Source organism: Asparagus officinalis, chromosome 2 (genome assembly GCF_001876935.1).
Source record: "Asparagus officinalis chromosome 2, Aspof.V1, whole genome shotgun sequence".
Lineage (NCBI taxonomy): Eukaryota > Viridiplantae > Streptophyta > Magnoliopsida > Asparagales > Asparagaceae > Asparagus > Asparagus officinalis.
Window position 1 is genome coordinate 5,114,538 of NC_033795.1, and position 11,374 is coordinate 5,125,911.

The following is an 11,374-nucleotide window of genomic DNA, read 5'->3' on the forward strand; positions in this document are numbered from 1 at the left end:
AGGGCTTAGAATTTGGTGAGGGTTAGTGTTAGGGCGAGGGCGAAGGTTATGGCGAGGGTGGGGGTTAGGGTTAGGTGAGGGTTAGGGTTACAGCGAGGGTGAGGATGAGGGTGAGGGGTTAGCGTAACTATTATATCGCTAATTACATAGAAACTGCACACACTGTACACTTATATTTTCAATCCGTAGAATTTCATATCCAATAAATACTATATATAATCTCTTTATTTACTTGTCACATACGCGTATGAGATGGTTGGCGGATACGAGACCATCGTATTCGGTCCGACAACATTTTCGCACGTGTATGTGACGGGGGCTTATATATAAATATTTATTGGATCTGTCCTATTTGGACGTGTTAGATATGTAAACGTGACGTGTATATGTATTTACGTGTGTTCTTGTGTACTTTCATTTTATCAGAGTTTTGGTGGTGCTTACTCATTGTTCTCTGTGTATAAATGTTGGAGGGATATGCAGGAGTATATCGTTCTCACTATAGTGTACTCGGAGAATAGCGGATAGGTGCTGTCAAAATTCTAACGAAATGAAAGTACACTTGAACACACGTAAATACATATACACACCGCGTTTACATACCTAATGGGATAGAAGCCTTCCTTTGACAGCCAGTCACACACGCTTGTCCTAAATTAAAATGATATATGTAGGGATATGCTCACTTTCATTAATTTTTAAATTCTAGATGCGGACAGTTCTTGACAAATCGTTCATGAGCATACCATATGATCGGAGGCATCTAGACGCCTGATACAAGGATGGGATAGAAGCTTTCTTAGCCTATTCTGACACAAACCCTCTACAGTCGCTGAGTGTGTCGATTATTTGTCCTTGTAAGAATTACAGGAATGATAAAATGCTGGCTAGGAGTGACGTAAGTTTTCATCTATCAATTAATGGATTTGATAGCTATTATGTATTTTGGAGTTATCACGGTGAAGGCGTCCCGGTGATGCAATCAGATGAAGAGTTCACTGAAGTCGACAATCTGACAGTTGACACAACTGATATATTGGAAGATATTCTTACTGTGACGACGGTGAGTGATGTCAGCATTACTGATATGTTTCAAGATGTAGATTGATTGATGAGACTTGTTGAAGAAAACGAGTCACCATTATACGAGGGGTGCAAGGAGTTTACAAGGCTTTCTTTTATGCTGAGGCTTCTTCATATCTAAATACTCAGTGGGATAGTTGTTACACATTTCGAGATGTTATTAGATTTGCTGAGGAAAGTTATTCCAGGCGACGAGAAAAGCATCCCTGCAACCTATTACGAAGTCCACAAGATTGTTGATACGCTGAGGCTTGATTACAAGAAGATAGATGCATGTCCTAACGACTTCATCCTATACAATAAGGGTAGTGAAGCTCTGGAGGAATGCCCGATGTGTCATGTATCACGTTGGAAAGGAGAACATACGAGCACATCCGAAGGCGGTGCATCCAATAAGCAGAGCAGAATCCCTACGAAGGTTCTCCGATATTTTCCAATTATTCCAGGTTGTAGAGGTTTTATATGTCTGCTGAGCTGGCTAAGAATATGCAATGGCACTCAACCGACCGCAAAGAGGATGAGATACTGAGACATCCTGCTGATGGTGAGGCATGGAAGCACATCTGTTGGTAGAAAATTTAAAGTAAGTAAAATGAAAGAATTGAATGTTTTATTCTCTCGATCTTGATTACAATTTGGATTTCCTGATTACAAAAGAGAGGAGAATGATCTGGATTCTCCCCTTTGTTTAATTCTGGGTTCTTCATGGTGGAGATGGAGTACCTCCCTCGAATGCTCGCGTCGAGTTTGCTCTCCGTTGACGATCCGAACGTCTTAATTCACTAGAATGGTATCTCCTCCTCACGATTTGACGCTGTGGAGAACTTGCAAAGCAAGTTTAAAACTCTGAACGAGTTTGAAACTCTATGAAAGAGTTAATTTGAACCGAAAGTCAGTTAATCAGCCAAGGCCGAAAGATCTCAGGACTGCTCCCAAAAGATGAATGTTGATCTCTCTTTTGTGCAGTTTTGATCTTCAAAACTCCAAATCGAAGATCCCCAAAAAGAAGCCAAAGATCTCCTCCTCGCTGCCAAGTCTCAGATCCAAAAAACCAACTCCTCCCCTCCAAAAAAAGTCAGCTCGAACTCCATTGAGTTTACCCACATTTATAGGGAATTAAGGGGTGTAACCACCCCATTAATTCTCTCCATAATAGGGTTGAGAGGGGTATAACCGCCCCCCCTTAATCCGCTCCTAAGTGGGGCGGATATCCCTCAAATCGTAGAGGGAAAACGGTTCCTGCAACCGTTCAGCACGTGTTTGAACGAGTCAAACGCCCAAGTTAGCGTTCAGGACCCTAACTCCGTGTTTTAGACTAGAGACGAGGAGTTGGGCATCCGCTGGATATTAAAAAAATGTGAGGGCCGCCAGCATTTGGTTTGCTGAGGGTTGGAAACGCGGGGGTCGCCTGCGTTTTGCTTGTTGAAGCTCGGAAACGCGGGGGTCGCCTTCGTTTTAAGAACTGAAACGCGAAGGTGAAATCCGCGTTTTAGAAGAAGCTAATGACTTATAACTTCTTCTGTAGAACGTTGCAAAGACCGTCATCTTGTAATCTTCATCTTGACTCATTGAAAATATGAGAGTCGTCGGATTGTAACTCCCGATGTTGATTGTGAAGGTTGTTGAACTAGAGCTTTCATTGGTTGTTGTGAAGGTTGTCAGATTATAACATTCATCGATCTATGTGAAAGTCTTTAAATTATAACCTTTTGGAAGTCGTCAGATTATAACTTCCATCATTGGTGTTTGATGGGGGGATCAGCTATCTATTGTGATTTTTAGATAGCCTACAACATCGATTGTATATACCCCAACTTTGGTAAGGAGTCTCGGAATATTAGGTTGGGACTTGCTAGCGATGTATTTAATCCGTTTGGATTAATGAGTTCCACTTGGTCTACATGACCAGTGTTGCTGACACCGTACAACCTATCGTCATCGATGTGCATGAAGCAGACATACATGATACTTTCACTCTTGATCATTGGAAGATATTCTCCTGGAAATGGCATCAATATTTTCCTCCAACCATTAATTGACGACCTAAAGCTTCTCTGGGAAGAAGGTGTCAGTACTTATGATGCTTATGGTAAGGAGTCTTTCTGTATGCGGGCAATGGTCATGTGGACAATTAATGACTTCCTGGCATATGCTAACCTGTCTGGATGTTCGACGAAGGGTTAGTTTGCTTGTCCGGTTTGCATGTCAGACTATGAGAGAAAGTTTCTGAAGTATAGTCATAAGTTTTGTTATTGGCAACACAGAAGATGGTTGCCTACAAGGCACAAGTTCAGAAAGTTAGTAGGAAAGTTCGACGGCATTTCAAAAAGCAGACCGGCACTACCAAGGCTGACCGGAGAAGAAATATTTGAGCTTCTACATCCTTTACCTAGAAAAATATTTGGAAAGAAAAGGTTCAACAAAGAAAACTCATTTATGGTTAAGAAAAAAATATTGAAGCAAAAATGGAAGGGAAAGGAAAATGATAAGCTATTTCTCAAGGGCAAATCGAAAGGAAATATGCCTCGCAATGTCCAGTCGCAAGGGCATGTCTCTAAGGACACTGAACTTCCACATGGATGGTCAAAATTCAGCATATTTTATCGGCTGTCATATTAGAAAAGTTTAAAAATACGTCACAACTTGGATGTCATGCACATCGAGAAGAACATATGCGAGAATCTCTTGAACACTTTGTTGCAGGACGGGGAAAAAAATCAAAAGATGACTTAAGGGCACGTCGAGACCTAGCAGAATTGAACATCCATCCTGAACTGCAAGCTATAGATAAGGGTGACGTAAAGTTTGAACTCCCAGCTTCCCGTGTCACACTGTCGAAGGATGATGTCCACAATATGTGTTTATTTCTAAAGTTCGTGAAGACGCCGGATGGTTATGCTTCAAACATTTTAGTAAATGTGCATATTGAGGACAGAAAGATTTTGGTACTCAAGACACATGACCATCATATTCTATTACATCAACTTCTCCCAGTTGTATTGTGACATGCTGAGAAGGAACTCACGATGGTGGTAATAGAATTATGCAGTTTCTTCAAGCAGTTGTGTTTCAAGGTGATTGATATCAGGGAGTTTGAAGAATTAGAGAGACTTGTTGCTAATACACTGTGTAAAATAGAAATACTATTTCCACCCTCATTCTTTACGGTCATGGTGCATCTCACAATACATTTAGCATACGAAGCCCGCATCGCAGGACCAATTCAATATCACTGGATGTACCCTGTGGAGAGGTATTTATCATTATAATGTTCATTTAATATTTGTCAAATTATATTTCTCAGTTCCATTTTGTCACAAATCATGAAACTATATGCTTATAGGTATTTGGGTTTCATGAAACAACTGATGCATAATCGTGCACGTCCTGAAGGGTCGATCACAGAGAACTACATAAGTAACGAGAGTTTGAATTTCATCTCTCGTTACTTACAAGGTGTGAAGACAATGCTAACCCATCCCCAATGAATAATTAACGGAACATTCTACAATGATCGTGGGGAGGACACTTGATTCCCCAGAATAGAGCTAGATCAAGCCCACACATATATCCTGAGCAATGATACTATATTTAACATATACGCAATGTAAGTATTTAACCGTTTGAATTAGATCATATCACCTCACAATAATTATCTCTATTTAACCGTTATAAATGCTTCTATTCTAGTCTTCACATCCGATATGTCCAGACTACTCTTAAATACAGAACAAAAAATAAAAGAGTTATGGACACACACTCTAGACAATTCCCTGCATGGATGATGGGTGAAGTAAGATTTTTTTTATGTTTCTGATTCATATATCAAATATATGTGCCTGCCACCATATATGTAAACTATTTTTTTTCTTTTCTTAAAGGTTGACAAATGAATTACGAATGGGGTTAACCTGTCTGAGAAAGTTTATTTATATGCCAGAGGTACTTCTAACATGGTTAAGCACTATGGTGACTACTGTGTCAACGGCTTTAGGTTTAACACCATCGGTCTCGAAGAGAGACGACAAATGCAAAATAGCAGTGTGTTCTGCTTCTTCTCGCAACTGTCATATGCTAGCTCAAAAGATTTAAATCCGATACAAGGGGAAATCTATTGCTACGGTCAGGTAAAAGACATCATGGAGATTTTCTATAGGATTAATAAGGAGGTCGGTCATGTAATGTTTAAGGTTCGTTGGTGTGAGAAGAAAAAGATGAAGGATGACTACGGTTACACACTCGTTAATACTAATAAGGAAATATATCAGACTAAAAAGTACATGTTAGCTGCTCATGCCAAATAGTACTTTTATGTCAAAGATATAATGAAAAATAACGAATGGGTTGTCCTTAAGAATCCGCTTAGAGCCTACATTTATGAAGCCGTGTCTGACGAAGATCACGATGAGGAGGTTATCTTGGCCGACAAAACAGTTGCTGAGTTTTCATGAAGCCGTGTCTGACGAAGATCACGATGAGGAGGTTATCTTGGCCGACAAAACAGTTGCTGAGTTTTCCTTGACACAAAATAATAATCTGGCCGATGGAGGAGGTTATCTTGGCCGACAAAACAGTTGCTGAGTTTTCCTTGACACAAAATAATAATCTGGCCGATGAAATTGCACTAACGTGCCCTGATGTACCTGCGATTATATGTGAGCCAAGGCGTAAAGGTAAAAAACCAGACCGCAGTGGAGTCGACAAAACTATAAGAATAGTCTTTTTGTCGGCACGCACACGGTCGCAGGCTATCCGCACACTGTCACAGAGTATAGCCTCAACATTATCATAACAATGTAATACTTGGTTATGAATTAAAAAGAACATTCATTGTGTTTTATTATAATTTGTACATGCTCGTAGTATTATAGTATCGGACATCAGTGTGTGTCATGTATTATAGTATTGCATTTATATTATCTGTTTGACTGGTTATCATGTATCAGTGTGTGTCATGTATTATAGTATTGTCTTTACATTATCTATTTGACTGGACATCATGTACACACGATTCTGTTGCCATGTACTATTTTATTAATTATTTGCATTATATGTTTTTGTTGGATACTCGTTATGTTTTCAAAGTAGGATTATGTAAGAAAGCGCTTGAAAGACTTTTTGGTAGACATTCTGGAGGCGACGCATATGCCTCTACGTCAGGTATTTTTATTTATTTGTTATATTTGTACATTTCTATAAACTATTAATGTGAGCCTAACATTATTTTTAGGTATTTTTATTTATTTGTTATATTTGTACATTTCTATAAACTATTAATGTGAGCCTAACATTATTTTTTAACATTTCCTACACAGGACATTATTTGTACATTTCTATAAACTATTAATGTGAGCCTAACATTATTTTTTAACATTTCCTACACAGGACATGGAGATGCTACACAGGACTTGTCGCCATAATACATTGGATGCGGAGATGCTCCACATGACGCAAATACACAGGCTGATCCTACACAGCATGCGGAGATGTCACTGCCGCCGCCGCCGCATGCAGATGTATTGGAGTGGAGATATGAGCCGAATAGCATAGCTGTAGAAGCTGTGGCACTATCGCCAGATTCTATTATGGATCAGTGAGTCCACGGCTCGGCCAAGGTGAAGGGGGATTGGGATTCTTATCATGCTTTGCGACCTATCACGTAGCATAGGTACGAACAAGCAAGGCGTAGATGCGTCAAACTGAAAGGTATGAATAGATTTTTTTTATAGTTTATTGATTGTTATTTTAATTTTTATTATCAATATGGATTGATTTATATTTCACCTGATTTTTATTGTTTCGTAGGTACCAGGCGACCTGCTAGGCGCGACCGCGGTGTTACCAGGGAACAGAGCTTCATCCCTAATATTCATCGAGGGTCCATGATCCGATGGGAGAACGGAGTGCCTGTTGAGGCCTTTGCCAATGCTTTCAATAATTTCCTTGTCGCTTTAGCCAGGAGACATGATTTCTTCAATATTTTTTTGACGTGGAAATCACAGCGGATTGATGCGCTGGTGGCTTGTTGGAGATATATATGTGTGAGTCATTTATTTTAATTTTCATCATTATTTGTTATTAGTTTATTATTATGGTTAATACTCTAATTTGTATCTCTTTTTTCTTTATACGCTGAAGTGATTTTCCTTTCTTGACGGTAACATTTGTGCTTGGACTTACTGCTTCGTGCAAATTAATCTATCATTCAAGAGATGGCGGTTTGAGCTGAAAAAAAAAATATTTTGTTCAAATAACAGAAGATTGGGAGTGTGCTTCTAGCATCTTGACGAGCGTGTAGATGGTGTAGATGTTTTTGCACTTTGCGGTTACTGAGATACGGTCGAAATTCAGGTATTATTGAAGTACATATTTTTATTTATTGTTTGAATTTCTATATTGTTTTGATTTGACATTGTTTTGCATGCTCAAGCTAAAACAGCAAGGAGGAACCGCAACGCACCCCGCAATTATGAGCATCACGAGGGCTCCAGGTTCTTTAGTCAGCATTATCATCAATTAGAGCTTGATGTATATAATATATTAGCTTTTATCTTTTGAATTTGAGTATAATTTATGTGTTATAGGTTAATAATATATTTGAATAAAATAGAGAATAGTAGATCTCAGAAATTTTGCAAATCATATTCTGACTTCCTAAAGCCCGAATTACGTCGATGAAGAGAGAAAGCGAAGGATAAGGATCTGGCTATAAGTAGCAGTTCATTTGTATCTTCAATTTCATACTAATGCATCATTAATAAGTCAACTTGCCCAGGTTGTTTTGATATATCGCATAAGAAATTACATGCCAAGGTACAGGAACAAACGTCTCAGTCTCAGGTCAGTTCTAACACTCCGGCCCGGCTAAGTAGAGAGGAGGAGGACTCTATCATCGAGACGGTCATTGGATCGAGTAGGAAGAACAGATACCGATGGAGAGGATCCGAGCATTGGCCGCACGAGTCTAGTAGCACTTACGAGTCTGCACCACCACCAGGAACATTAGAGAAAGCAGTTCATATCAAGACTCAATGGTGGAGCAGCAATTGAAAGCGATTGAAGATTAGCAGGCGCAACAAACAGTATATCAGTGGATGGCAGAAGAAGAACAGAGGTGTCGAGAGCAGAGGGAATTATAGTTATCGCAGTTCATGTCAACTCTGCCTCAGGAGGCTTAGGATGCATATAAGAGACGGTTTATGGCGGATCAGGTAATATATATACTTTATTTTTTTTTAATTTAAGAACTAGCTATGTAATAATCGAGCTTTAACAACCAGCTATGTATATCTTGAAGAACTAGAACTACATCCAATAAAAATATTAATTATTCAAACTATAATTAGAACTAATCCATATGTTTATTTATTACCTTCACTTGGGCATTGTCTACAAGACTAACCATATAACTGATTGTGATAAAATAATTTTATATTCTCTAAATCTTTTTAATAATTTTGTATTCTCTAACTCTTTCTCATACATGAATTTAACCATAAAGGACACTACAAGGTATAAAAATTAATGAAACCCAAAATGGAACATTATAGTTCAACTTTTCCATAGTTAACAACTATAAATGAAGATATGTTGTGTTATAAGCAAGATCTTACGGTTTGGTCTGTTACACACACACCCTAACCCTAAATCTAACATAAAGCCAAAAATATATACTTATAATATTTTCATGTGATGGTGCGTGCGTGCGTGGTGAGAGAATTGTGGGTGGGGTTAGGGTGAGTGCGTGCGTGCGTGCACAGTGAGAGAATTCTGGGTGGGGTTAGAATGTGTGCATGCGTGGTGAGAGAATTGTGGGTGGGGTTATGATGCGTGCGTGCGTACGCAGTGAGAGAATTGTGGGTGGGGTTAGAGTGCGTGCGTGCGTGCATGCGTGTTGTTGGTGGTGTTGATAGTGCGTGCATGAGAATTATGAGTGGGGTTATGGTGCGTGCGTGCATGGTGAGAGAATTTTGCATGCGTGTGTGCGTATAATACATAAGTAAGAATATGCCACAATATTCTCTCCAAAACATATAACACATAAGAATATGCCATGATACTCTCTCATATTGCTAAACTTGCATGTCATGCCATGTTAGCGTATAATTTGTTACTTTACTGTAAAATGGGTTAGGGTGCGTGCGTGCGTGGTGAGAGAATTGTGGGTGGGGTTAGGGTGCGTGCGTGCGTGCGTGTTGATGGTGGTGTTGATAGTGTGTATGTGTGGTGAGAGAATTGTGAGTGGGGTTATGGTGCCTGCGTGCATGGTGAGAGAATTGTGCATGCGTGTGTGCGTATAATACATAAGTAAGAATATGTCATGATATTCTCTCCAAAACATATAACACATATAAATATGCCATGATACTCTCTCATATTGCTAAACTTGCATGTCATGTCATGTTGGCTTATAATTTGTTATTTTACTGTAAAATTTAATTTTTGGTGATGTATATTGCTTTATAACTCTTGTTAACGTTTGATTTAAATTTGCAGGCCTGGACTTCTGGAGAAGGTGGAGCCGGGTGTAGTCATGGTGGAGCAAGTGATAAGGAATGATTTGTAATATTTTAACTTTGAAAAATGAATGTGTTTGTAAAAACAATATGTAATAATTTATTTGTTTTTATTGAAATATGTATTATATGTGTTATATATGCGTGATATTGTTGATTTAACAGGGTTTATATGTGTTATATATGCATGATATTGTTGATTGAACAGGGTTTAAAAAATTTTATGCTATTGTACATGTTTTTCTATCAATTTTCAAAGCATTTTTAAAAAAATATAGGTTACTTTTAGTGACGGATAGGTCGTTGCTAAAAAACTCTTTAGCGACGAAAAATGGACACGAAATCCGTCGATAGGCCATCGCTTAAAAAACTCTTTAGCGATGGAAAACGAACATAAAAATTCATCGCTAAACTTTACCGTCGCTAATAGGCCGTCGCTATATGTCAATTTGTTTTTAAAAAAATAGATCGACGGAAAATCCATCTCCAAATAGCTGTCGTTGACTTTTAGCGACGATATATCCATCGCCAAAAGTCCAATTAGGGACCCTCAATGCACCGACAGTTATTTAACTTGATGCGGCATAAACAAGTACCAAAAAGGTTGCAAGTGCACAACCGTGTCAAGTTATAGTATTTAAGCATATCGATCCACGAGGAAGGTGTTTTGTAGAGAAAATATAAAATCGGTTCTTATGTTGTGTGTGTGTACAAGTAGGAGTGATAAGTGAATGTGATTGTGGAGAGATAGAGAGAGTGGAAGTGATAGTGTTAAATCGCAGAGAGATATGAGTGAGAGTGGATGTGACAAAGAATGAATATGATCAATAAGGCAAGAAGGAAAAGGAAAATAAAAATCAAGAATAAGAAAAAAATTCAGAATAAAAGAAAATGCAAAGAAATTAAAGATGGTGGTTCAATTATAGATATGGTAATCTACAATTAACCCACTTCTTAGAAAAGGTGATTCCCTAGAGGGTTTCTAGCCTAAAGGCGAATCAACAAAATAAACAAAAAGAAAACTAAACCCAGAGGTTCCTAGCATCAAGAAAATAAAATTCAAGAATAAAAGAAAATGCAAGAAATTAAAGATGGTGGATTCAATTATAGATATGGGTAATCTACAATTAAACCCACTTCTTAGAAAATGGTGATTCCCTAGAGGGTTCTAGCCTAAAGGCGAATCAAACAAAATAAACAAAAAGAAAAACTAAACCCAAGAGGGTTCTAGCATCAAGGTGAATAGTATAAGAAATTAAAATCTAACTACAAAATAAAGTGCAAAATCTAAACTACAAAATAAAATTACAAGAATTAAATGCAAGAAATTAAATCTATTCTATAAGCATGAAATAAATCTAAGGCAAGAGGGTTCTAACCTCTTGGCTATTTAACAAGAAAATAAAATCTAAACTACAAGCATAGAAATAAATCTACACTAATAAGCAATAAAAAGGAAATAAAAGAGAAAAAGGAAAGAAAATGCAAACCTCTAAATAATTCTTCATCTCCATCTTCATCATCCAACAAAGAGAAGAAATATTTAAAGTGGTGAAAAAATTATTATTATTAATTGCAACTAAAGTTACAATTTTTGGAAGGCCTTCTCAATTAAGAGTAGCCCTCCTCTCCAAAAGGAGTTACAAAAATTTTCACACCCCTAACCCCTCACTCTCTATCCCTATTTATAGTAATCTTCAATGAATATGAGCCATTGGATTTGTCTTGAGCCCCAAGCAACAATCTCCACATTTGAATTTGCTTTTTGTTCTTCT

General features: G+C 38.0%; 1 protein-coding gene across 1 annotated transcript in view; it reads left to right on the forward strand.

Moving 5' to 3' along the window:
- The window catches only part of LOC109829727, a 16,490-nt gene continuing 6,353 nt past the window's right edge, over positions 1,238-11,374 (forward strand). The window contains exon 1 of the mRNA XM_020396766.1: positions 1,238-1,529. Within this exon, the coding sequence (XP_020252355.1) occupies positions 1,238-1,529 (292 nt within the window). The remainder of the gene's footprint in view (positions 1,530-11,374) is intronic.